Consider the following 27176-nt stretch of genomic DNA (forward strand, 5'->3'; position numbering starts at 1 on the left):
TCTCTGCCCTCCATGTTCCTCTCCTTTGGTTTTTTGGTATCTTTTTTTCCTTTCTTCTGCAGATTTTCAGTGTTTCATTATCTCCAGTTCTTTCCCCTCATCAAATTATCCTCTCCCTTCCTCTGAGGTAATGTTAGTCTTTTGCCTTCCCAGAAAACCATCTTTATTCAGTAGTTTGCAATGACCTGCCCCAAAATACTGTTCTTTTTCCACACCTCCCAAAGTGACAGGAGTAAATAGGCAGACTGTGGCTCCTTCTACCTTATGCAAGATGTAAGGAATCTGCACGCTGAGAAGGAGTGAAGGTGTTAGGGTGTTACTGGCTCTTGTGCTGCTGGATATCAACATCTTGAAACTTACCAAAGACTTGGAGATTGCTGAAGAACAAGCAGAGAAACACCACAAAGTGGAACTATGATCCAAAGGTAGAATAAACTCAGACCTAATGCTCTCAGCAGCAGGACTTCAGACAAAACTCTGGAAAAGGTTCATTCCGTCAGCAGCTCTATCAATTAATGCTTTCATGTTTAATGTGGTTTAAAGTTTTAGTATCGGGGATATTGAGGGTATCCATATGCAGGGGCAAAAATGAGGGGTAGGATAAAACTTGTAAATCCTAAGAACAAATCCTGGCACCTTCTTGGGCGCTATTCCTTGTCACACTGTCATCAGCATCCTGGGCATCTCAAAAACTGTCTTTAGGAGGGATCCAGCTTTCTCCAGAGACGCAGCAGTGGGCAGTGTTCAAATTAGCCTGCCTGTATTCTCACTGTCACTACACGAAGCCTTTCAGGTGGTTGCCTTCTCCTCCTTCATGGCACAGGACACAAGCAATTTCAGCATCCTTGTGTTTTCCACCTATAATGAAGCCACCTCAGAGGTACCTTGATCCTGAAGACATTTTGGACCCTGTGGTTTAAATCTGAGCTTTGGAAAGCTGTGGTCAATGGTGCCATTGTGACACGTCCCACTGGCTTTTATGGCTGAAGACGATTGCTGCAATTCAGCTGTAACTGCTGCCAGGTCACAGTTTCAAGGGAAGTATGAGAGAAATATGAGCAAGACCTGCAGACAATCTTGGAGCAGCGAGGCTGGATGTTAACTTTTCACAGGCAAAGATGAAGAAGAAAAAGAAAAGGTAGAATCAGACCAGGTCATTTAACATTAAGGCAAAGTGGCTGGAAGAGTCTATGAAGTTACCCAATAAATGTTATAAATATCCACAGAGGGAAACAGACTCCCTACTAGGCAACTGTAAAGCAAACCACTGGATATTTTTGAAGCTGCCATCCAAAAAGAAAAAGAAAAGTGTGACAAGCCTACTTAAAAACCAAAAATGGAACAGATGAGCACTTCATCCCTGCTGTGATTTAGAGCTCCAGCGGCAGGTCCTCCCACTGAAGCCTCTCTGAAAAAGAAAAAAGTGCTTTGCCCAGATTCTTATGGAAGTTCAGAAATTCTTCTGTGGTCAGCAACATCTTCATGCTTGGTTGAAAGAAAAAACAAGGACTGATGTCTCAACACTCAGTGGAACTTCTGGCAAGGCTGAGGATCAGATTCAGCGGCGTTTCTGACTGCTTTATGCTCCCTAGCAATGCCAAGCAGCTGTAAAGCTTTTAGTCTGCTGCTCAAGCTGGAATTACAGCTGCTTTGTATCACTAGGCTGGTACAGAGCAGCCAGAGCACATCTGCGTTTGGGGTTTGCATACAGCTTTTTCAACAGGGCAGTTCACCTGGTATGCACACACTAGGGAATGTGTGCAGCATCTAAAGAAAGTAGGTGGATGAGAGCTCTGATGACATGATCAAATCAAAGCTTCATTACAGGCTAGGCCTTTAAACTGTGAGGTTTGTGCTGAATTCCAAGTTTATCTTTTCTTCTATTACATCTATTCTCTCTGAGCACCAATATGCTTACAGTATGCACCATGCGGTGCGCTATTTATATTTCATATCATAACGTTTCTCTGCATTTGTAATTTTTTACATGATTTCCAGTATTTTAGTTTGACCACCAAGGCAACAGCATGCATTTCGGGGCACGCTCCTTAAATGCGTATTACCCTGCCACACACGCTGTGCTTCCAGGGTGTCCTTCTGAGAGCTCCTTCAGTGTCCGAGAGGAGCTGGGAGAACTCTGGCAGGGAAGGTCCGGGGCAGGCTCCCTGTTTCCCGCTGATGTAAAGAGCCCCCCTCCCCGCCCCCATCGGCCCTGGCTATTGCCCCTTCCCCGGTGCCGGCGGCCCCGATGCCCCAGCCCCGCGCTGCAGGGTAGCCGACGGTGGCTGGGAGGAGGAGCAGAGCCCCGGACGGGCCGCCGCCTCCCCGGGGCGACACGTGGCTCCGGCGGGTCCCGGGGCTGGCGGATGCTGCAGTGCCGTCCCGGTGGGGTTCCTCTGCTAGTCTGCGGCGGAGGAGCTTTCACAGCATCCTTTTTTTTCCCCTTTCCTTTTTTCCTTTCTCTCCCCCCTATCCGTCCAAGTTTTCTTTTACAAAAAACCAAACTTTTTTCTTCTTTATTTTTTTTTCCCCTTGCAAGAGCCACGCTGTGGAAAGACGGCGTGGTGGAGGAGGGAGAAACCCCTCCCCTTCCCCTCCCCCCGTGGCTCCTTCCTCGGAAAAGAAACATTTTGGGGGTTTCCTCCCCTCCTACCTCTCCCCTCCCTTCTGTGCCGCTCCGCTCCTCGGAGCCGAAGCCGCCGCCGCGGCGCCCGCCCGCCCCGCGGCCGAGGAGGGCCCGGCGGGGCAGCCACGCCGCCCCCGGTAAGCCGCGCACCGGCCCCTCGGTGAGCACAGGGGCCGGGGGGGGGATGCGGAGCGCGGCGGGGAGCGGGGCCGCCTCCGTTTGGCTTCGGGGCGGGAGAGCGGCGGGGGCCGGGCCCGGCAGCGCCGCTGTCGCCCCGGCACTGAGCGCTCGCTCGCACCGGAGGCAGCGCCGCCCGCCCGTGGCCCCGGAGGTGCCGAGAGTAAGTTGCGCTGCGTTAACTGGGAACGGCCTTTTTGGGGGTCGGGCTGCGAGGAGTCTGTCTGTCCGTCCGTCTGCCTGTCTGCTCCGATCCCCCCTTGGCTTGCCAGGGGATGCAGCCCCCGCTGATTTGGCTCCTGGGGGCGTCGGGGCCGCTCTTGGCCGGGACGAAGGAGCGTGTTGGGGCTTGGGGGGCTTTTCCCGAGGAGTCGAGGGAGATTTGGGGTGCTGGCATTTCACTACCGGTCTTGAAGGGAGCCATGTGCTGTACTGGGGTGGCGGCGGGGTGCTGGGAGCAGCCTGGGAGGCTCCATGGGGACTGTCCTCCTGTCAAGGTGTTCTTCACAGCGTCAGGGCAGGCAGATGTTTCTTTTTAAAGTGAAACCTGCAAATTATGTAATGCCTTAGATAGGTCTGTAGGGAAGCAGCCGCACAGGTCCGGGTAACTTGATCTTCACAGCACTTCTCTCACATAAAGCACTGGAGAAGCGATGCTCAGAGTGTTACACTTAGGCTTAGCTGGAAAAGGGAGCTGCCTGCCAGAAGTGAAGGCGTTGCAGGGAAGAGGGGTAGCTGTGAACCGGGGGTGTACTTGCCCGTTTGGGGTTGCCTCGAAGGGCGGAGAAACTCGCCATCCTCCAGACCTGGCACAGTCAGAACGCAGCCTCACACCTGCCGTTTCTCAGAAGATCGGTGCTGTGCGCCCATGAAAAGCCTCATCGCAAAGGTTATCGCTAAATCCTCCTTCTTTATGCAATCTGAGTCATGGTGCTCACAGCCATGCAGGATCCGCTACTCACTTTTTCCCACAAACGCACGCGCTGTTACTGAGAATTTTGGAATGGTTACCACGTAAAACCTCAGCTCATGCTTCTCTTGGGTTTTGGTTGGTTTTTTTTTTTTCCCTTTTTTAAAAATTTAGTTCAAGTGTATATTACTTCTTGCTTAATAGAAGCTTGGAAACAGGATTTGGATGAATCCCAGAGGTAGCTGAGAAGAACTCAAGAATGCTAAGTTAATGTGCCTGGCTTTTTTCTTCTCCTTCATGGTGAAGAAGGGGGATGTGGCTTGACCATTGTTCTGGAAAGTTGAGGGTAAAGAGTATTGTTAGTAAGCTTCTATTTAGGACTATGTGGTCCAGACAGTGCCATTTACTAGTTCTAGTCCTTGCAGCTCTCAGAGAATTTAAATGAAAAACCCAGTCACATGTTGACCATACTCAACTCTGTAAAATGGGGTGGAATCAGAAATAACTAGTTTCCTGATGTTTCATTCTCTACTGACTGTGTCTTTAAGAAGGTATGCAAGCATATCTTCTTTCTCCAAACAACTGCAACTGCAATTCAGATGCTGTGTGAATGTCAAATGGCCCATTCAGTCACAGCGGGGCAATGGTCATGTGCTTTAAAATCATGCACATGCATGCAGAAGTTTGTGAGACTGAGGCTGTATTATCACATAATGTTGCTTTTAGTTGAATCAAGTTACGATGAAATGTGGCCAGTCGCTGCAGATGAAGCCAAGCTTTGTTTCTGTGTTCATGAGTGATTCTGCTGGGCATGTGATTTAAAACATAGTTGTTGAAGTATGGATTCTTGTTCCCTTCAGAGGGGAAGGCTCTTGGGCACAAACCCACAGGATTACTGGGATGCCAGCCTCCCACACAGGTTCCCATCTTTTCCTGAGTTAAACTGGGATCGGGGCCTTTGTTATTTCTGTGCTCCTTTTTAATATTCTGTATGTTGCATGTCCTTTAATAACCTGGCTTATCACTTACTTAAACGTAGTGGGGTTGAGTGGCAACACAGGGGTTTCTGTAAGATTGTGTTGGAAGGCACAGGTAAACTGTGCTAGAGTCCCCAAAAATGGGCGTAGAGGAGCACTAGGGAGAGACTGAGCTTCTTCAGATCCTTCCAGGTGTATGTCTCTGTCCCCAGTGTGCCTCCTCAGAGAGGGCCAACTTCAGTTTCCAGATGGCAGCTTCAAACATGCAGCCAGTGCCTCTTACCGTCCTCAGTCCAGCTGGGATTTCTGTGAAGTTGGTGGTCGGTTTGCGCAAGGATAGAGCTGGGGTTGGGTGGTGTAAATTCTTAATTGCTGTCACTAATACTGTGGTTGCATTGCTGAGAAACAAAGGAGAAAATGTGCCTTTAGAGCTGTGTTTTTTCCCTTGTTTCTCTTTTTCTCTGTCCCCACTGGGAATGTTTTGCTCTTTTCTCCTAGTCTTTCCCTGCCGCTCCTTGCCACCCGCTCTCCCCTTGCCACCCACAGGCTTCTCTGTCCTGATTTCTCCAGCCTTGGTTTGGTCAGCAATAAAGAGATAGTGCCAATACTTAAATATGACATCATTTGGTTCGGGTTGATACTGTGGTTAGATTAATAAAAGCTGTGGGGAGGTGGTGTGTTCCTGAGCTGTTATTCCAGGCCGCTGCAGACCTCAGCTAGTGCTGCTTGCCAAAAGCTCACAAGATGGGAGAGGAAGGCACATGCATCTCTGTAACTTAAGATGTGGATGGTGTGAGAGCTGAGTAAGCCATACAGGAACCATATCTTTTTAGAGAGTAAAGGTGTTAAGCATGTATGTCATTAGGAGGCATATTTATTTAAAATAATGCAACTAAATGCTACATTAATTAGATCCTTGATTACGTGTAAGTAGAGGCAGAGGCAGGTATGATAGCAACTTAGCCCCTTTTATCCTGGCAGTCTACTTCATTATAACCTACTCTTCTGGTTTGCATTTGTGCATATCCTGCATCCTGCCTCAGTAAGGTATTTATTAGCTCACCATTTTGCTGAAATCAGTCTCAACCTTTAAAAAAAAAAGGTACAGTGCTGTTTGATGTAGCAGGATTCGGTGACTTTGTGTTAGTGAGTGTTCAAAAGGACGAGTAGAATTCTTCCCCCTCGCCCCTCACCAAGTGACAGGTTTCAAGTTAAGATTTAGAAGTGAGAGGTGTAAAAAATCTTACTTTTTAAACTTCTAGAACTCAATGTTTCTGCTCAATAGGTATTTAATAGCGTAAAAATGTCAATTCAGTTTTAGTAGAATGGTTAAATGCTGGTTTGTATTGTCTTTGGAGACTTCAGAGCTGCCCCTTATTTTCATCCTCTTCAGTGGAGAAATGAAAAGGCCTGTGTGCACTTCACAGGAAATGAGTGTCTGATACAGGCTTGCAGGCTGCACATTTCCAAGAACCGCTCTCAAGGTATTTTGATAATGCACATTCTCTCTGCCTTCTCCCTTCCTGCTCCTCCTGCACTTTGTGTGCTGCTGCTTGTTCGCAAACACATGCAGAGTCGAGGGGAAGAACCAAGTGGTGCCACTGTTAAGTTTGCAGATGGGCTCTTTTAGCTTTGTACTGGAGCGATGGCTGGCAAAATTGGGTTAAGCTGGCAGCATTCGGTTGCCTTTGTTGCAGAGGGTTTTTGTCCTTCGCCTCACTCCCTGCAAATGCTGAAAAAAAATTTTGACTTCAGACTGTGACTTGTGCAATGAGGGAGTTTTTTGTGTGTATGTGATTCTGCAGTTCAGAAACAGTTTGGATCTATCTACTTTTGTACTTCCTCAGTAGCAAAGTTTATTTGGAAACTTAGGCTAAAGCTAAGAAAATGAGTGTGCCTGTTAGCAGTTGGAAAATGCCAGGGATCTGCAATCTGTACTGTGTCGCTGGGCTTCTGCACATCCTGCTGGAGGTGCCTTGTTGAAGCTAAGGGGATTCAGCATAAGTTTGCCTCGGTTGGCACACTAGTGGTGATGAGCACAGGTTTGATTGTGCTGGAATGGTTTGTTTGTGCTTTTTGACAGACCAGCAGTATTGTTCTTTATCCATATTTTAGTTCTTCCTTGTTTTCTGGTGAGGTTTTGTGGTGTGGAAGGAGAGAAGTCAGAGCTGGAGAAAACATTTACTGCTTTAGCAGTAAAGACTGAATTCTGCTGTTTGTGTAGGGTGCATGCTGATTTTCAAGTCAGCAGATCCATAGAAGAGATGCTGGTTTTTTTAGTCATCAAAGAATGAGGGAAACACTGACAGAGCTATTTTAACTCTGCAGCAGGTCCACAGTTGATTCCTCATACTGACTTCATGTGCCCTTGTTTACTACTTCAGTTTTGCACAAAGGGCATTTTATGCCTTGTGCTGGGCTCCCCTTAGTGTTATGTCAGGTTTGAAGGGTTAAGAGGTGTCTTAAAAAGGTGTTGCTCAAAAACCCAGCCCTTCGCTGCTGGATTCCTCTGCCTAAGGCCTGCTAAAGCATGACGTGGTGGGTACAGCATAGAAACAAAGCAAAGACATTTGAGAGAGAAGAGAAATGAGACTTCTCAGATCAGCTCTCTCACTTTCCCCAGTCTACATGATTGGAGTTTTTTCCTTTTATGAGTTTTCAAATTAGTTACTTTTCAATCTTGGTCACCTTTGAACTTCCTCTCATCTGGTTTTCTGAAAGAATACAAAAAGAATGTCCTGATTGTACTGTATCTTTCTCTGGCATCCTCTTGTATACATATCTGCTCTCTAAACTGAGCAAGAAATTTCTCCGGTCTCTCTCTGTACAGTTACGTGTTGCTTCTTACTACCCATCTTTAGGCCTACCCTGTTTGTTTCAGCTCTGTATGTTTTTATTTCAGGTAACTGGAACCGACTGTATTCTCTCAGGTGGTGACATTACTGTTAGGTTCCCATCCATTTTGCACCCTCCCAGTCCCGCTTGCCTCTTGGTTTTTAAATTACTGCTTTTGCATTCGGCGCTGGAGCTTTCCTTAATGAGCCCTCGGCACTGTTACTCGGCTCATTGGTCAGCTGCACCACTTAATTTATTGCTCTTGAAAATATAGACCCAGCTGGTTTTTCTACAAGCCCGCGTGCATTTGCGTGTGTCAGGACAGAGTCTTGCCTGACCTCCTGCTGCTTTCGTGCTGACGAATTTTGAATGACCTCTGACTTCTCTGTCCTGCAGGGAGTGAAGTGATTTTGTCACTGTTTACCCAGGGAGGGCGATGGAGAGGGCTCACTACATTTTGAGTTGGCTTCCTGGATTTAAGTAACACGAGGCCGAGGCCGTGAGCTGCCTGCTGGGAAGCAAGGTTAGGCCTTGGGGGTGTTTTGGGTAGTGACAGCTTGAAGATGGAGGGACAATTTTAGGAAGAGACCTGGGTCACTGTGCGAGTTTGCACAGTCATGGGGGAGGGAGCTGCTTGCATGAAAGGTAGGGGAGCCTTTGGGCTGCTTGTGCCCACCAGCCTGTTGAGGAGTGAGGAAGTGGGCTGAGTCAAACCAGGGGGAAGATGCAGTGGCTGGGAGGGTGGCAGAGAGGTGACCAGGTGTGCAGGGGCTGAAATGCCATGGTTTTCTCTGGCCACCTCCCATTCACCCTGTGGCATGACTGCCCCGTGTCTTCTGCCCATCTGCTGTTACAGGTCCTGGTGTGCTGCTGGCTCTTTAGCTTGTGTACCATGTCTTGCTTTTTGACTTACTTTGAGGAAGCACAAAGTGTGTCCTGTCATCTGTTGCTTCTTCAGGTGCCATCTGCCTGATGGGGAACTCTGCCTGGGGGTTGGCTCTCCCCCCACACCAGGTAGCCTTGTGCTGCTCCTGCCTTAGCAGCACATGTCGAAAAAAGTTCCTTCCAATACTTGCAGCCCTCTGGCAATTGCTAGTGCAGCTGATTTGCTTGAGAGAACACCTCTGTTTGTATCTTAACCATCCATTTCCAATTCCAAATCTCCAGGTGTAGTCCACCATGCCCAGCTGGCTTTCTGCTTTAATGTCACTTTTTCCTGTCTCTTCTGATAGAGCACCCTTTTTTTTCCTTTCAGGTTAATCAGCATTAAATACTGGGAAATCTCAACATCCTGTGCAAGAAAAAAAATAATACCTGCTTGCCTGTGTAACTTTTCTGCAGTGTCCCTGTCCCCACTAGCTGGTATCCCACTCAACTAAATTATTCCCCCTGAGGTTTTCTGGTTTTGATAAACAGAAAATGCCATATGTTTTCTGGGTTTTGTTTCATTTATCTTGGCCACCTACTGTCCCAGTTTCATAACAGCCATCCTCATATAAATTTGTTCCCCACTGTCAATAATTTATATTCCTTTATATTGGCTCCTCCAGGATAATTTTTTCATCTTCTGAAGGATTATTGAGGTTGTAGAGAGATTTGAATAGGGACTGTGGTTTTGTAGTGTGTGTGTTTGATGTCTCTGATCCATAGCAGAAGCCCTTGCCAGCTGTTGCACCTACAGTGATACCTGCAGTGTGACCCGTGTTGTCCCCCAAGCCTGTCGTCTTAGCCAGGCAGCATCTCTGTGCAGTCATTTGTTGGAGGTCTGCATGCTCTGTCACTTAAGATTTCCTAAATAACCTTTCATGACTTAATTTTAATTTTTAATTCTTTCCACTTTTGACTCTCAGGACTAGTTTCTTTATTTTGTGTGTTGGAAATCCCCCACTATAAAACTTAGTGTTGTGGTGTGGCTGTGCTTTCTGACCCTTGCCCTTTGCTCTGAAGGCACAGTAACTGGTGCTGCATAATGGCCCCTCACATCTCTTGAAGCTGGTCCTCCTGAAGAGCCTAGGCAGGGTGTTTCCCTTGTCCCCCTGTGCTCCTGTTGGACTCATCTGGGACTCCTCTAGCAGCATAGTTCTGGTAAGGATACTGAACCAGCTTTAGCTGCAGACACTGCTAATTCCTCAGAGTTAGCCGCTTCTTTGAATTCCTTTCCGGCTCAGTGTGATGGTTTTGGTAAAAAGCCGGACCACTGATGGCCTTTGTGTCTCGGGATTTACTCATTTCCTCAAACAGGGTTCTGGAACAACGTCAGTTTAGAGAGAGGCAGAGGAAATGTACCTGTGCTGCTGGTCTAGGGGTGGGGGAAGCTGGTAATGCTGAGGAGCCATGATGGGTTGGAGGCAGCCCTGGGCATCACTGCCCCCTTCCCACTGATCCCCCTCTCAGCAGGGAGTTGGGACGGAGCATTTCAAGCAGGCAGACATGAGGGACTGCTGTTATCTTGGCTTTTTTCTTCTTCCTCCTTGTGTCCTCTCCCTGTCTCCTTGTTTCTGCCCCCGAGGTGGGGAGAGCTCCAGCCACCTTTCCAGGGGGCTGCTTCCTGAGCCGGTGTGGAGGGAGGGATGGCAAGGCAGCAGCACGGATTCTGCGTTCCGTGGCCAAGCACAGGGCTGAGGTTTTGTGTAGCTGTGCAGCACTGACATTCACAGGAATGGCTGCTCGCTCTGAAACTGCAAAGGTCAGGAGCAACGCCACTGGGCTTCCCTCACTTACCAAAAATGCTGTTGGCCAGAGGCAAGCAAGAAGTCTCTTTGCTTAAGCCATAGCAGGATAGGCTCAGCTGCAGCTTTGGAAGTTAGTAGTAACTCCTCTGATTTCCTTTTTCTATTTTTTTTTTCTTGTTTCCCCAGTTACAGGAGAAGGCAGAAATAATTCAGTCTTCAGTAGAAGATGTCTTTGGCAGAAGTCAGATGGTAGTTTTGGTAGTTTTACTTGCTGTGGAATAAGCTGTAGTTGCTTGGTGGCTGCTGCAGAGCAGCCTCTGAGTTCAGGGAAGTGATGAGGCTTCTCTGTTCTGAAATGGCAGGATTACAGTTTCACATTGGGCTATTTAGATGAGGAATAGGCTCTTTTATTTGAAAGTATTTCTGAAAGTGCATAGTATTTCCAAGGCTTGAAAAGGGGACCCTAAAAATGTATGTCTTTCTTCCAGCTCCTTCAAATAGCCCAGTAAAGACAATTAGTTTTTCCTTTACACTGCCACCTTGTTGGGTTTTTATTAATGTGTGTCATGGAGAAACCAAAGTGCTTGCAGACTTCCCTTCCTTGAAGAGTATTTGGCACACATCACACTGTCTTGTGGGTTTTCTTGGAGTGAAAACCTTTCAGCTCCAATCAGCAAAGTGCCATATTAATTCAAAAAACACATGCCAGAGAAAAATGTGTTAAGAAGTACCAAAGATTAAAATCAGATCCATGCAAAGTTATTTGTGCATTTTGAAGTATGTTCTCCAGACCCAAAATGTCGGGAGGTGTTTGATAAGACAAGTGTTCTTGCAAGGTGTCCAGCTGCTAATTCCCAGAGCCTGCATTCAGGATCTTCCTGCACTGTCTCTCGGCTGTGCGAAATAGCAGCTGCCACAGTGTGTGTGCTGCCTCAGCTTCTTTTATTAAATATTGCATCCTTGGATGCTGGTTGTATAGGGAAATGCAGTTTTGGTTTGGGGTATGTATGGGTGGTGTGGTTTGGTTTTTTTCCCCCACATATTCTCTCATGTGTCAGACATAATGGCACCCTCACATCAAACTGCCATGGCATAAAAGATAAAGGGAACTGCAATGTCTTCATGCCTGCTTTGTGCTGGAGAAATTGGCTGTGATTAACATTGGTCCTCTTGGCTGAGCTGGGCCACATTCCTCCTCTAACCACAGCTCCCTCTGTTCTCTTTGGCATGTCTGTCTGTTCATCTCCTTTCCCTTCCCCCTCTCCGATCCCTTCCTGGATCAGCCCTGGTCACCTTGGCTGTGGCAGGGTGCTCGTGGCAAGGGGCTTTGGTGTGACCGTGCGCCGTGGCGGCGACGGCGCGATTCAAACCAGTGCCGGTGCGCGGCAGGCGGTGGCAGCCTGAGAGCCGGGCTGGCCTGCCATTAAAACCCAGTGCTGTGTGCTTGGCTCTTACCAGGGAGGTTTCTTCCAGCCCTTTGCTCAAGCTTTCCTTTAAAACATCCTTCCCAGCCACAAATCAGTAGGCAGCGCATTTCTGCGGGATGCAGACGTGCAAACAAGCCATGTCTGCTCCGACTCTGCTGCCTGGGGTAGGGATGCTGTCGCAAGGGCTTGCAGGGTGCGTTAGGGAGAGCTTTTCCTAATTATCCCAGCCTCCATCTAACTGCTCTGGGAACTGCAGGGTTGATATCTGGGAGATGTCAAAGCCACATGGAGCAGTAATGGGAAAGTGTAATAATGGGATGGACCTGCAGTTTTGCTAGTGGCAGGTCAGCGTAGCTTGTGGGGTGTGTGCCCAGTTTGGACTGGGCTGGGGAGGATGCAGAGAAGTGATGTTACATGGGTACAAGTGAAGCTGTGCAGGGCCTGCCTCCGAAAGGCGTGCAGAAACTGGGATTGTTTTTTCAGCTTGCTGATGGATCCACTGACAGGCACGTGATGGCACACGTGGTGGTCTGCTGCTCCACCAGCTCAGTGGGTTTACTTTTCCATCTGCGAGGTGAGGAGGAAAAGTCTTGAGAGCTGGGGAAGCAGGGCAGAAGAGTGTGGGCCAGAACAGATTAGGTCACAGTGAATGGATAGCTATGTGGTATCAAATTAGATACTCTAAATGATGTGTTTTTGTATTCAGAACAAGTTGGGACTTTGCTGTTCTGAATCCTTAGGTTTATTTCTGTTGCCATCATCTCTTAACATTTAGGTTTTATGGTTCCTGCTTTCGGAAGATGATGGCAACTTTATGGTCTTTCCACTTGTCCTTGGGCCCCCTGTGAGCTGTCTGGACCTAATCAGCTCATGGCTTTGTAAATAGCAATAATAACAACAACAGCAACAATCTGCTGTCTCTGTTGCTATCTGAAGTGCTGTATACGTGTTTCTACAGTAACACAGATCAAAGAGATAGAGACAAACAACCTGTCCCCAGATTTGTTGTATTTTAGATCCACATTACAGCAAACTAATGGGCTCAGTCACCTGCTTGATGGACGTCTTTTTCTTTTCAAAGGATGGATTTGCTCTTAAGTAAAGCTGTGCAAAAACTGGGAAGTGCTGCATCAGAGCTTTTGAATTTGGACCACTTCCAGTCCTGACATTCAGAAACTGATCCCTATGGGTGGCAAAGACAAAGAGGTAAGCTTTTTCAAGTGTTCTAGAAGAAGAGTGTGAGGATGCATCATAGCTGAGTACTTGAGGCTGATGTTGAACATGCCAGATTTGTCAAGCCCCAGGGTGCAGGGCTGGCTTGGCTGACACCACACGCTGCGTACAGTCCCCTGGTTTACTAGAATTGTCTCCTAATATAAAACACCCTGCCTTGCCTGGGTCATGAGTGAGGAGGAAAGCAGAATGCCCTGTGTCAAGAGCACTTATTTTGAAAAGCTCTTGAACTTGCAGTAAATCAGAAAGTCTGGGGAAACTTATCCAGCCTTTTAATTAGCAGGATACCAGCTTTTTAGGGTATGTTGCTTTGGCTGCAAGCATTGTTCTGACTTGCAGTAGGGAGGTAGTAACTTGTTTGGGCATTGGGGTTTTTTGGGGTTTTTTGGAGGGGAAAAGAGGGAAAGCAAATAATGATGTGACAAGTCAGCAGAACTAATTATGCATGTGTGTTTTATTACACCCCTGGCTTGGTTTATTCCTAATCCTGGGTCTGCACATCCTCCTTGATGTGGAGGCCATGTACGCCTAGGACCTATTGACCCATTGAAAGTAAACCTTAAAGGTAGTATCAGGAAGCACTTCTAGGGCTAATATTACTGTAACTAATGCTGTGCTGCAGGCCAGGCACTTACCTCTTGGAAATGGGTCACTGAAGCTAAACAAATTCCCCCCATCTGAGGTTCTGACCTATATGTAGATTTCAAACCAAGTGAACAAATTGTCAAGGTGCTATTTTTGCATTTACTTTGAATTTGAAATTATGACAGTCTCAGTTCTTAGTCAGTCAGATTTCTAGTAGCAGTCAATTTTTCTTAAAGGACTTGAGTGAATGACTAAAGGTTGAAAACTGGGACAAACCAGTTTGGGGTTTTTTTTCTGTCAAATAGAATCTGCAACCCTAAACAAATTATATATTTGTCGTTACTCTTAAAACCAGCCTGGAATTGAAAGACAGCTGCCTGCTTCTGTTTTTGTGCTTGAATTAAATTTCCAACCTCGACCCGTGAAATTGGCAAAATTTCCATTTGGACCCAAGAGAAATTGCTGTTTAGGAAGGTTCTTTATCACTCCTTTCGAAGCTGTAGCCCAGCCCTGGAGGCACCTGGTGGATGACCTTTGTTTTCTGTAGGAGCTGATGTCAGAGGACCCTATAGCTTCCTCACCCAGCAGAGAGAAGAAGGAGAGGGACAGAGATGCTGCAACTCCTTGTGGTGCCTTCTGTGCTGAGTTTTCAGTGGTGATAGATGGCCCTTGTTGCTGTAGTGGTGACTGTGTTTGTTTGCATCCTGCTCACTAAATCACCTTCACCTAAGATTTATTCTGACTTGTTGAATGGTCTGAGCAGCTTTCAACTGCTGCATTTTTTTTTTTTAATGGAAAAGAAAAAACCCAGCTTGATTAACTCCTTCCTACCCCTCCCACCTTTCTCTAAGCATGGAATTTCCCTCCTACTATGAAACTACATAGAGGGCAGGATCAACAGCACTCAGAACAGTACCAGGGACATTCGCAGCTTGTGGACTGCAAATCACAGGGCTATAAGCTGGATAAGCTTCCCAGGCTGCTCTTGGAAAGGATGCTTATGGCTCCATATATGAAACGTGCCTGGCAGCTACATTATTGGTATTACTGTTAAGTATCGAGAGAGATGTTAGACTAGAAAAGATGTCTGTAGTAAGGCACTGCCAGGCACATGCCTGCTCTCCCTAACCGCGGTGCCCCTGGGAAGGAAAGATGTTTGTCCTCTCCTGGGGCGCAGAGCGTGGCCACCAGCGTGGCCACCCAGCTGGCAAGAGCACCAAAAGGAATGTGAGGCTTTTGAATAGCTGGCAAAGGGTGTGAGACAGGGGAACCTTGCAAGGAGCTAAGCTTATCTTGACACTCTCCCTGCAGAGCAAGCTCAGCACAGGTCCCTGCACATTCCCTGGGGGGCTGCCTGCCTGCCTGACACAAGCCCTGAGCCCCAGTGCTCTGGCAAGTCTGTGGGGGGGGGGCCTGCTGGAGATGAAGCGTGTCTCTTCCTCTGCTGCAGGCTGTGCAGCACTCTGTTCTGCTCCAAGCATGGCTGTGCTGTGAGTGAGTGTGACTGGGTTAATGGAGTATGTCAAGGGAGCGAGGGCAGCGTTTGGCAGCGAGCTACTGACTTCTCAGGCCTGGGGAAGTGGTATGTTACAGCTCAGCTTCTCACACAGAATGAGCCTCTGGCTTAGGGCTGTGGTTTTTTTATTTGTGCCTATACAGACACACACATTTAGAATATATGTATTTTTTTAAATATAATTGAAGTGACTTGGATGGCTGATGGCAACACTGGATTCAGAAATTTGCATTTCTGAAAATGGTCTGGTGATAACACAAGGTGCAGGAGATGAGCAGGGTCATGACAGTACATTAGAGGATGGTGGCTGGGAGAGGGCAGCACTGTCTGCAGGCAGGGGGAGTTGTCCTTCTGGAAGAACTAAAAGTTAAGAGTCTGGAAGGGCATCAGCAGTGCCTGGTACCAGTGTTAAGTGAACTCATTCAAGGTAGTCTCAGCCTTGAAGTTGATGTAACATTTCTTGAAGAAGTCTTGATCTGAGACCTTTGCTTTCTCCTGACATAGTGAAACAGGCATGTCTTGGGACAAGGGAGTGGTTCCTGGGATTTGGTGAGAAAGGCTCATACTTGTCTTCTGCTTTTGCTAAGTCCTGTTGTCAATCTTTTTGTTGGAGAAAAGGTTGGAGAAGTGTGAGGAAACCTTTCTACTTTTCACTGAATGACAAAGTAAATTATACTCTCCTTCTTTAGGAAATCTTTCCCTTTTGATTTGTGATGTCATTTCACCTTTCCAAGCTCAAGGCCACTCTGAAGAGTCCCAAACGTGTATCAGAGGGAAATCTTGAAATGTTGAGATCTGCTGGGTTCAAACTAGCCTGCTGGAGGGTGTGCAGGAAGCCCTGGCTGTGAAATATAGAAACCCAATGGATGCAGAGCTCTGTAAAGTGCCACCTTGTGCTGGTGAGGACCCAGCTGGAGCCCTTTGCGCACATATATCCTTGGTTTTCCCTGCAGCTGGGGGTTGGTGCCGTGCAATAGCTCCTTGGTACCCTTTTTGGTACTCGTGCTGGTCTTTCTCCCTTGGGAAGTGTCTTGCTCAGGTTGAAGAAGGTATTGGGTTTGCCTCACTCTCCTTCTGTCCCGCAGGCTGGATGCAAAGGAGGAAGCATGGTAAAGGCAGCATCCTTCCAGGATTCATGGGCTCTTTGAGAGATGATCAGAGGGAGGCCAGATGAGCTGCAGAACACACACACCACTGTTTCTCATCTGCAAAGGCAGCGTCGGAGCGTTCTCCCCAGCCCCGCGCCACCCGGCTTGCCCGATCGTTTCCGGATGTTTCGCAGCTGCGAGTGGGAAGTCCTGGAGCGATCCCTCAATATCCTCCAGGCCAGTGACTTCTACTGGGGCCCCTTGTCTGTGGGGGAGGCTCACGCCAAGCTCCAGCGGGAGCCCGTAGGCACCTACTTGGTGCGGGACAGCTCGCAGGGGAACTGCTTGTTCAGCCTGAGCGTGCGGATGCCCACGGGGCCCGTCAGCCTTCGAATCTCTTTCCAGGAGGGCTATTTCCGCCTCAAGAACTGGTTTTCAGATTGTGTGGTCCGGCTGCTGGAGCTGGTGGTGGCGGGAACCCGGAACAATCCCTTGCACTTTGATGAGATGGGGGGAACTCCCCTGGTCTTCTCTGAGCCCTTGTGCCGGAGCCGCCGGGCAGTGCCCACGCTGCGGGAATTGTGCTGCCGGAGCCTCCCTGCTGGTGCCACGACTGAGGACAGAGCAGGGCTGGGGGGCTCCTTGGGAATGTGTCTGAGGGAAGAGGTGTTCTCACCTCTGGACAGAAGGGGAGGGTCAGAGGGGAGCATTGGCCCCGGCCCCTCTCTGTCCTGGGCTAGGAGATGATGCCACGCATATGGGAGATAAAAGGAGATGCCTCTTTTGTGGCTGTGCTGGTGGGGTGTGTGCCACACCAGTGATGCTGGACTGGCTGCTGGGAGAGGAAGTGGGAGGGCAGAAGGAGCAGAGCTTGTACCCAGTGGCTGTGACAGATGTGTCCTCATACATACACAGTGAGTGTGACTTTCCCAGACATGCCTGGGGCAAAGCCAGACCTAAAGAGCAGACACTGCCACTGCCACCAAGTCTTGCTCTTTGCTCCATTTATAACTTAAAAGCTTCAGGAAAAGCTGAGTTGCCCGTCCTCCCAGGTTCGCCCTGTGTTCTCTTCTACCCCGAAGTGCCTGAGCTCATTTCTGCCTCAAATCTGCCCTGGTGGAGTGCAGCTGAGTCCAGTCCCACAGCAGTGCAGCTTGGACATTGATGGGCATGACCCTTGTGCTGACCCACAAAGCTGTGGTGGGGCAAGAGCACAATTCACTCCTTGTAGCTCTAATGTGATGCCTGTCACTTCAGAGGCCGGTGTTTGCACCACGTGAAACCATTGCAGCCGCCGTGTACAATACATGCAGCTTCACTGGCTTTTGCATTGCTTTATTCAGTTGGATTTTTGAGAGTGAAGATGGGTTATGCTGTACTTAAGGGTGTGACATTCCTGCAGAGATAACCCTGGTCTGGAGAGTTGTATCTGCCTGGGGAGGGTGTGAAGAGATGGGATCCCGCACCCTTTCTTAAGCTCATGTAATAGTGTGCTGCTGCCATCTGTCGAGCATCAGAAGATGTTTTGGTTTTGCCTCTGAAAGGCAAGGAATTTTTTATATAAAACTTCTAAAATTTTAATAAAATTTTTATATTGATTTTTAAAAGTCAGTGAATACTTGGTGATAACTTCATTCCCTTGTAATGTTGGAAGCCCAGTTAGTTCAGTGCCCAGGCCTGGCAATCAAACTGAAACTGAACAAGTGAATTTCTAATAAAGAACGAAAGCAGAGCGTAAATGAGTGGTCCTAGCTGGGAGCATTAAACTTAAACTTAAATTCATCTTGTAGTGTAATGTAGTGAAGAATTTTCTAAACAGAGAATACTTCTGAAAATCTCAGCCCTACATTTTTAGAAAGTTTTTTTAGTACCTCAAAATTTGTACTGAGTGTTTGAAAAAAAAAAAAGAGTAATTCAAGATCTTAGAACAGGGCGCAGCATCAGTGAACTTCAACTGGTGAGTATGAGTACAAATGGGAGGAACAGTTGGCTTGAATAGGGTCATGGTTCATTTCAGGGATAGTAGGTATGATATCTTCAAAATAAGTGATTGAAAACAGCTACATGAAAGAAGAAATTCACACACTCCAAAATTTGAGCCAAACTATTTTATAGGCTGCTAAGCATCCGTAGCTGGGCAGACAGCCTGCTTTGCTCATGCTGACTTTCCTCTTCAGACCTCTACAGAAGAAAAAAGCTGAACAGGGGAAGAGAGTACACTGAATTTGGTCTATTGTCTTCAGCTGTTTTATCTGAGGAACTAAAGAGTGTGGTCAGCACAGAGAGAGATACAGGCTGTGATTCATCCCAGGAGCCTAACTTAGACACTCTGAATTATTCTCTGGAGCGCTTTGTTGCTCTGCTGGCAGTGAGGTGCCTGGCTGCCTGTCTCAGGGCATTGGCTTACCAACCAAGGTGGTCAGATAAGTGTCAGGGAAGTGGTGATCTTTTCCTTACTGCATGCTCCTTCCAGCTGCAGGGAGGCCAGAAGCAGCTCGGTGGCCCTGCAGCTACTGCATCTGAGCCCAGTGCAAAAGCAGGAGCTGGGATTGTTCATTTCTGCAGGGTGTGTGCCCTGGGGTGGCTGACATGTGGGCTTAGTGTTGCTTGCTGCCAGCATCTCACGTGGCTCTGGGCACCTCTGGGACTGTTCCTGGGCTCTTGGGTGAAGCCCCTGCCTCAGCAGGGTCAGCCACACATCTGCCCTCCCTCTCTGCCGTGGAAGAGTGGGACTGGATCTGCTGGCCCAGGCATCATGTCCACCCCTTGATTCTTTGCTTTCTTGAAGGTGTCTGCTGAGGTGCCTTGGCTCCCTTCCTGCCTTCCCTTCAGAAAGCAGGGGGGTGGAGGAGCAGTATAATTTCTTCCATGTTTAGAACTGAGCACAGGAATGCTTCTGTTTTCTGGCCACGGTTATACCTCACTGAGGGAAGAGCTTTCTGACAGTATTGCTCTGACCTGGCTGTGAACTGCTCTCATTTGGCCGCAAATGAGCATCTTGGGTTGCGTAGCTGGGGGCTGCAGAGGAGCCCTATTTGCAGCCTGGATTGCACTTTAGGAAAATCACACCATGGGAGAAGGAAATTGTTTGGATTTTAATAAAGTCTACTTTATTTTGTTTCTCTTTTTTTTCCTTTTTTTTTTTTTTTTTTTTTAAGTTTAATTGCGCAGCAAGCACTTGTCTCAGTCTTACAAGTAAGTCAATTCCATGCAGGGCTGCAGCGAATTGATTTGAGATCTGTGGATGAAAAGCAGTGAATTACTGCTTTCATCTTACTGTATTCCACAATTGTTATATTGTGGAAGTTGAAAGCACATCATGTGTGAGTATCCTCATTATTCCCAAGGAGAGGTCACTCTGCAGATCAGGATTGGTGCAAGAAAGGAAATCAATGTAGAAAGAACAGGAAAGTGAAAAGTGCATTGGCTGAGGCAAGCATTAGAATCCTTCATTCTCTGCTTGGATGTTGGAAGAGAAACCTTTTTCTTTCAGCACTTGAGAAAAAAGATGTACGAAGCAAAAGGGTAAGAATTTACTTCCATGGGGTAACGCTATCCTGCTGCTTTCATTAGAGTGGGAGATGTTCACTTTAATGACCCTGCCTCTGAACGGGTCCCTCTGTCACGTAGGAGTAGCTCCTGGTGGTCTGTATCCAAATGTTTCTTTTGGTGGCTCCTAAGGGAACTTAAAAAGAAATTGCAAACTTCCTCACAACCTCTTGAGCACCATTTGGGGAATAGAAGAAAATTGTTTGCATTTTTATATGTTATGTTATACATTTCTCCAGCTGACTCATTTCACTTTGTCGAGGAAACTTACACAGGCTTTGCAGATGGTTTTTTTCAAGTGTTCTTCCTAACAGCAGAAGTTGAAAAGTTTAGTGCTTGCGAGAGGGGCTTCCTCTACCATGCTGTGAAGGACCTGTATCTCAGTTCTGATATGCTGCAGGCATCCAGCAGGAAACTGCTCTTTGTCTGCTCCCAACTAGCTGTCTGTTGGTAGTGCTCTGGGGCCCTAAGGGTTAATTTCCCAAAATTCTTCACTGGAACTTGCTAATAACTTCCATATGTACCCATGTGTGTGCTCAGGAGGGGCCCCACAGCCATCAGCTCTTGTAATAACACTTGATTACCTCTGACATACGGGTCTGTATGTCGTTAGGGATCAGGATTCACAAAAATTCACAAAAAGACACAAGTTTGTGCAAAAACACTTTAAAAATGTATTAACATTTGGTCATCCTCAGTGATTGGGAAATGAGGTAGTCAAGCTTCAAAATCAAGCCTGTGTACACACGGAATCTGTTTTGACCCTTACCCCAATGTCCCTCTAAAAATGTGTCTTTGTGTCATTAGTCTGTAAGCGTGCAAAACCCCTTAATTTACAACACACCTTGGCTAGGAGAATGTGATGGCTTTGTCTGATTGAGTTAGTTTTGCCCCGGTTCCTCAGATGTTTGGCGTCTGTACGGTTAAAACTGCACGCACTGGAGCTTTCTTCCTGCCCTGTGCCATTCCCTGGTGCAAAGGCCAGGCTACTGAGGGCAGCCTGCAGAGAGAAAGCAGGTGTCAGAGGGAGAGGGAGATGTGGCAGAGTCGCTCTGAAACTCCTGATGCCTCCCTGCAGAGCTGCCTGGGTCTTGGCAGGCTCCTGCTGCCTTCTGATCTCAGCTGGGGCTGGCGAAGCTGAGGTTTTGATTCAGGCAAAGCAAAGTACTTCCAAACGCTTCTTGTGTAAGGGCTGGCTCGATAGTAGGACTCTTCAGCCAGAAGAGAGATGGCTGAGGTCTGTGGCAGATATCTGTAAAGCCTAAATGCCATGGAGTAGGTGACCATGTGTGACCATTTCTTAAAAATCCAGAGAGGCATCTGATGAAACTCAAAGGGAGACATTTCTTCATGTGACATATAGTAGCTTAAGCTGTGGAAATCTCTGCCACAGGCCACCAGCAAGACTAACCTCTACGTGGCTACAAAAAGGGATTAATGGTGATTGATGGAGCACCTCTGGAGGAGGAAAAGCAGAGTCGGAAAACAGGGGAGAGGCAGGATCCAGGTGGAGCTTTTGAGTTCTGTGCCGTGTAGAGCAGACCTCTGCCATGGCAGGAGTGTGGGAACAAGCCAGCCTGGGCTCAGCCTGAGGCTCAGCAGCACAGGGGGCGGCCCAGGCCAGCTGAGCCGGGAGCTTGGTGAGGGACAGCTGTGCTGAGCTCCTAGAACTGTGCTGGGCCTCTCGAGACAGAGGGGTCTGCACCTGCAGACCTGTACATCCTCCCCTGCAGTGCAGTTGCGTGCCCCAGCAGTTTGATGGCAGCCCCGAAGGGAGCAGCCCTTGGGCGCTTCTTCCCAGCTTTCACAAGCAGGAAAATTGGGACACCCATCTGATGCCTGGAGGCAAGCGGCAGCACAGGCTGAGCATGAAAACATCATTCAGAATGAGTGAAGGAGCCTGAATTGTCAGCTGAGGGCACTGGGGGAGGCCAGCATCAGCCCGAGGTGACGGCTGGTGGGGGGCAGAGCTGGGGGCTCCCAGCCTGACTGACTGCGTGTCAGAAAGGAGATGCAGAGCTTTGAGACGCAAAGCACTAGGCAGGCTGCTAGGTTCATCCATCCCAGAGCAAATGACTTGCGTACACTTTTAAATATTTTTGCCTCCTGAGCTACCTACTTTCCCAAGACACCACCCTTGCAATCAGAGCTCTCAATCTTTGAGCTGGTCCCAGATGCCGTTGAAATCAATGACCAGATTATTGTTCCTCTCTGAAGATTTTGGATTAGGCCTCCCTGTTTTGTCAGGCTGATGTGAGCAAAATGTGGGTTTTCCACACGAAACGTAATCAAAACAAACCCTGCTCCCACTGGCTTGTGCAACAAATCATGCTGGGGGAATTGCTGGCATTCGGCATGATTAGCCCAAGTGCAGATGCCTTCCAGCTTGTAAACAATAGCCTAAAGGATTGGAGAGGATCACAAACAAAGCACTTACAGAGAAGACAGCATTTTCAAAAGGGACTTGAGAGCTTATGTCCATTGGGGGTTTGTCTTTTAAAAATAAACTAGAAGTAAACAAATTGACAGAGACTGCTCTGAAGAATCTAGGAGAATGAAAGTGAGGAGACTGGATATAATACACTAAAAATTAAGTAGGGGAAAACTAGACAGGGCTAATGGGTCCTCTTAGACTCCTCAACAAGATGTCCCACGGCCTTAGGGATGGGCAGACGTTAGAAAAATCTCATCTGTCCTTGTGAATGAAGCCAGGTGGGATATGTAAGGGATGCAGGAGAAAACCCTTCTTCAGTTCACAGGACAAAAAAAATCCCTAAAAAGCAGTGAGAGGAACAAAAGGATCAGGCAACTTGTGCTTGTTTTATGGTGATTCAATCTGAAAGGGACATTCCCTCTTCAGACTGCAAACTAATGACCAATTGCTGTGATTTTCAGACTGAAAACTGTCCAAGTCACGTAAACCATAGTTTTTGTATTGTGCTTTTAATTTTTTTTTTTAATCTCATTTTTATATAGGGTTTTTAAGTATGGGCTGAATTATTTTCAATTATGTCTGATTTCTCCTGGCCCTGGCAGAGCGAAGCAGCAAGTGCCCAGCTTCACTCTCAAGAGCTCCTGCAAGGGGACAACAAGGTTCGTGGCACTGATGGTCACTCATTTAATGACATGGTGAATGGCAGTTGCGGCCAGAACACAGCAGCATCTCTGTAACTGAGATGGTGTTGTGAGGAATGCTAAATCCAGAAAGACATGAGCACCCTCAGACTTTCCCTGGTTCCGTGTCTGCTGGAAACACGCAGTTCATCCCTTTCTTTAAAAGGTTCAGGTAGCAGCTATGCTGATCACAGAGCATGAGGTGTTTGCCAGGTCCTTGCTGCCAGACTTTCAGTGCTTCTTGAGTTGTTTTGGAATCCATGGAATCTCAAGCCTAGAATAATACAGGTGCAAATCCAGGCGTTCCTGGTAGTATCCAGCCTCCCATGTTCTAAGTGTTTCAGTACTACAGTTGTACCTTCTGCAGTACTGAGTTAGGAAGGACTGATGGTTCTTTTTAGCCTTGGTCTTCTGTAAGCTCTCCTAGGCATTGGGATGGGAGAATGGGGTGGTGGAGAACATGAGCTGCAGATCTTTTCCCGCTCTTACAGACTGTGCAGGGAATCAACCAGATATGAAGGCAAGTCTAATGTACATGCTGAGATACCTGAAATAAGCCATGCAAACAAATCAGTCGTGTGTTATCCAGATGGGACTGTTCCAATCCAGTAATAGCAGCAAAGTGCTCCTGAACTCTGCAGAGAGAAAGATTATAGCAGGATCAGGTATAATTATAGTGCCTTATTATTACCGTTCTCATCATTCTTTCTAACAAAGCTTTTCAATAGGATGGAAAAACTTCTTGCAGGAGATCCTAATGTGTTTGCTGGCACAAATTAGGAAGGATTTTTTCATTCTTCCAAGGCTGTTCAAGTCAGCCCCTGTAAGTGGCGTTACTAAATATCATAATTGTCTATACTATCTTTCAGATGAAGCCTTCTTCAGCATCTCTTTATGGCCTTGACTGCAGCAAACCCTTCTCCAGAAACACCTCACTGTTGCTACCTCTAATGAGAGCACCAGCAAAAATACCCCTGTGCTGCTCTTATCTTTGCCTTGATACAAGCCCTTCCAAGCAGGGTTAAGTAATACCCTTGAAATGAAATATTAGTGTCTGCAGGTGGCTTGATGCCCGAGTCCCGTCTCCTCTGAACACCAGCAGTGCTTGTTAGAAAAGCCCAGGGTTATCAGAATCAGACCACAGGCAAAATGGGTGAGGGAAGCACACATCCTTGCCTGCAGGTTGGTCCTGTGGGCTGGCACCATTCAAGAGAAGGGAAAAAAACCCTGGCATTTATTCGGCAGTATCCCTTCCCAGATCACTGCAGATCCCTGGAAATACTGCTGTAAGAGGAGCCTGACAGTGCAAGGGAGCCAGCTCACCTTGGAGGCACAGCCACACAGTAGCTCTGAAACCCAGTGTGGACTTCCCAGGGAGGGGATTTTTCACAGGAGGGAAGTCCCAGGCAGCACTTCCACTTCTGCAGCTCCCCCAGCTTAGGGAGCAACTTGCTACGGGGAAAAGCTGTCTGTGAGCATGTGGATGCTAAAAACTCTACCAACACATCTTGTTCTTAATCTGCAGCACACCCTGCATTGCCGTCCTCATGGCCCTGATTTAGTGAATCCCTTGCACCTCTCTCAGCTTGGGGACATGCCTGTACCTGTGCCTGGGTCAGGTGTTGCAGTGCAGGACAGCATCTCTCCCAGGCTCCATGGCTCCAGGCCCAGCTCACCTGCACGTCCCGGGCAAACCAGGAGGAGAGGTGATGTGGTTTGAACAGATGCAGCAGGTTTGGAGGGAATGCATTAGGTTTATTTCTTGGGCTTGGGGGGAAGGGGTGATGTGCTGAAATGGGTCTTTCTCTTCTCATCTCCCCTGAGCACCTCGGCAGAGCCTTGCTCTCAACTCAATGAAAGTAGGGCAGAGTCTAACCACATTTCAAGCTGTCTGTGTTTTTGGATTCTGGGTAACTGTGATCTTTATCTGTTCCTAGAAGAGATTTAAACAACTTATAAACCGCAAGTGGGCAGAGATAATAAAGGAAGCAGTACTGGGGTGGGGAAGGATTTCCCCAGAGTGTACAGAGTGAGGAGAGAGTGGTCTGCAGGAAAACCATGGGCCCAGCTGTGGCAGAGGGTCTTAGCTTGGTGGGACACAGAGGGGGTGCCTTAGGGAAACCTCAGCAGTATTAGTAGCTAGGTATAAAATGTGGGTACATGTATATATATCTAGATATCTGAACCCTGCTATGGTATCTATATAGTCTCAACTCCTTGTACTTGCTCCTGTTGAGGTTTGTGTCTCCATGCAGACAGGATATGCTTCCTCTTGTACTCCAGGTTTTTTTGCATTTCTCATCCCTGTGGGACTCACATCTGTCATCATGCAGTTCTCCAGGGAAAGGAGACCTCCTTCCATTGGAGGGGTTGGAGTGGGTTCAGGCTCAGTGCCTTACCTCCAGGCCCACAGGGAGGTTCACAGAACCCCTCCCAGGTCTCCACATGGCCTGCAGCAGCCTTGGATGCTCCCAGCGCACTCAGCAGTGGTCTGTAAGGGTTTGAAAAACAAAATCCAATGATGTTTCTCTTGCATTAGGTCAAAACTACAAATCCTTGTCCTGTAGTTCTGTCAGCCAGGAATGTAGACAGCAGGTGGGAAATTCAGGGATAGGGAGGAAAACAGAATGAAACACATTTCTGTATTGGCAAAAATCCTAGCAGAGATGTGGTTCTTCCAGCACATGTTTTTGCCAGGATCCTTTATTTAGTTTTCATAGCCAGAATAAGGCCTGGTGGCAAAATTATGTTTTTCCACCCTAGGAGGGTGTGCTATTACAGCTGTATCAGCCTGCATATTCTCCACAGTCCACAATCAAAGCAAAGTTGAGGAATTAATAGAAAGAAAAAACAACATATTCACTTGCCAATGAGATACTTAGCTACTTAATCCTTTCCCAGCTTTCCTCCTGGGAGCTGGCAGAAGCCTGGAGTGCATGAGGAAAGCTGTGCCAATCTAAAGCGGGGTGTGAGTGCACTCCAGTGTCTACTGTGGGGGTCCATGCTGGTTCCCAGGGTCACTGCAGCTGTGCTACCTGTTCTACTTCCCAATATCCTGAGCTGAAAAGCTCCTGCAGGCTGAAGAAAGGGTCCCAAAAAGAAACCAAAAAGGGGAAGACATTAAAAGGAAAGAGAAAGAAAAAACAAAAGCCAGAAAAAAGAGAGAAAGAGCAGGCAAGGGAATGAGGTGGTTTGGGTGAAAGGGAGTGCAGGGATTTCTTGAACAAGCTCAGGGGAAGGAGCTTAGATTCGGAGTCAGCTGTGGGGCAGGCTTGGGTACCTGAGGGCAGTCAGAAACTTGCCAGGCTGCAGGGAGCTGGGTTTGGCACAGCTGGCTGGCTTGAAGCGGGGCTGAGGCCCAAGGAGTTTCCCTGCACAGACAAGACCAGAAGGGCCATCTGGCGAGGCCATTGCTGGCAGGAGCCAGTCCTGCCGCTCCCTTGCAACTGCTGCCATCTTGTCCAACATGATCCTCCCTGTGTGTGCCCTGCACAGCATCCAGCACCTGCCAAACTTGCCTGCCTACCCCCCTTCACCCCCAGCATCCCCAGGGGGGATGCACAGCCCTTCACTCAGGACAGTTTCAGAGCTCAGGGGCTCCTGTTTTAGGAGAGCACTTCTGGCAGCATGCCCTGCTCCTGCCCAGCATCCCACCCCCAGCATTTTTGCTGCTAATATGAGAAAGTTTGGGCTGGCCAGGTCATGGCATGGAGGGGCTGCTGACACATCCTGTGGGGGGGCTGTGTGCCTTCTACTCCTGTACTCATGCTCCCATGGGGGCTGTCGAGGTGTGTGAGTCTGTGGCTGTTTGTGGGGACACTCCTTTGAGCCTGCCCCTGCTGAGGCAGCCACAGCAAGCTGAACACCATTACCAGCACCTTGACTAGCGCAGCATCACTGGTCAGTGGGATGAAATAGGTTCTTGGGCTTTGCTTGTGGTGGGAAGCACCCACGCGTGGTGCCAAGAGGCCTCTGCAAGCTGAGAACTGTCATTCATAACAAAACTGTGCTCCTCACTAGCACAGGCAGGAGTTTCCAGAGCACCCTCGGCATAGAAGGGATGGCTTGCGAGAGCGGAGGCGGTGCCAGGGCTGGAGGCAACGGTGCCGGCAGCTCCCTGTGCCTTGCCCCCCGGCTGGGGGCTGCTGCTCCCCAAAAGGGCTCAGCAGAAGCGACTCGGCTGCCGCTGCCCGAGAGGGCTGCGAGGGGAGCGCCCGGTGGTGGGGCAAGAGGCGTGTAGGGGATGACTGGGCTGGGCTGGGCTGCTGCGGGGACGCTGACTTCTGGCGCAGAGAGCGGCGACGAGGGCAGGACCCAGCGGGGATGGGTTACACCCGCGGCGGAGCTCTTCATTTTCCTTTTCCACACCCCGACTTCTGCTGCTCCTGCCTGACGGGCGAACTGCGACTGCAGTATCTGCAGCTTGCCGAGTAAAAGTTGCTCCTCGAGCTGTTGATTACGGTTAAT

The 27176-nt window shown here is 48.3% G+C and overlaps 2 protein-coding genes across 5 annotated transcripts in view; both read left to right on the forward strand.

The window, feature by feature from the left end:
- Positions 1–1804: 1804 nt before the first annotated feature.
- The window catches only part of NFAM1 (NFAT activating protein with ITAM motif 1), a 44852-nt gene continuing 19480 nt past the window's right edge, over positions 1805–27176 (forward strand). The window contains exons 1-2 of one of the 4 annotated variants that reach the window (XR_005259063.1): positions 1805–8048; positions 12706–12830. The gene's annotated coding sequence lies outside the window, so the exon portion shown is untranslated. The remainder of the gene's footprint in view (positions 8049–12705; positions 12831–27176) is intronic. The other 3 variants (XR_005259064.1, XM_038154719.1, XM_038154720.1) reach the window with 3 other exon arrangements.
- On the forward strand, positions 12871–19221 carry LOC119708375 (suppressor of cytokine signaling 1-like). The gene is made up of 2 exons (XM_038154725.1): positions 12871–15857; positions 16044–19221. Exon 2 carries the CDS (start codon positions 16110–16112, stop codon positions 16791–16793), a length of 684 nt encoding a protein of 227 aa, XP_038010653.1. The 5' UTR covers positions 12871–15857; positions 16044–16109; the 3' UTR covers positions 16794–19221.

This window comes from Motacilla alba, chromosome 1A (genome assembly GCF_015832195.1).
Source record: "Motacilla alba alba isolate MOTALB_02 chromosome 1A, Motacilla_alba_V1.0_pri, whole genome shotgun sequence".
NCBI lineage: Eukaryota > Metazoa > Chordata > Aves > Passeriformes > Motacillidae > Motacilla > Motacilla alba.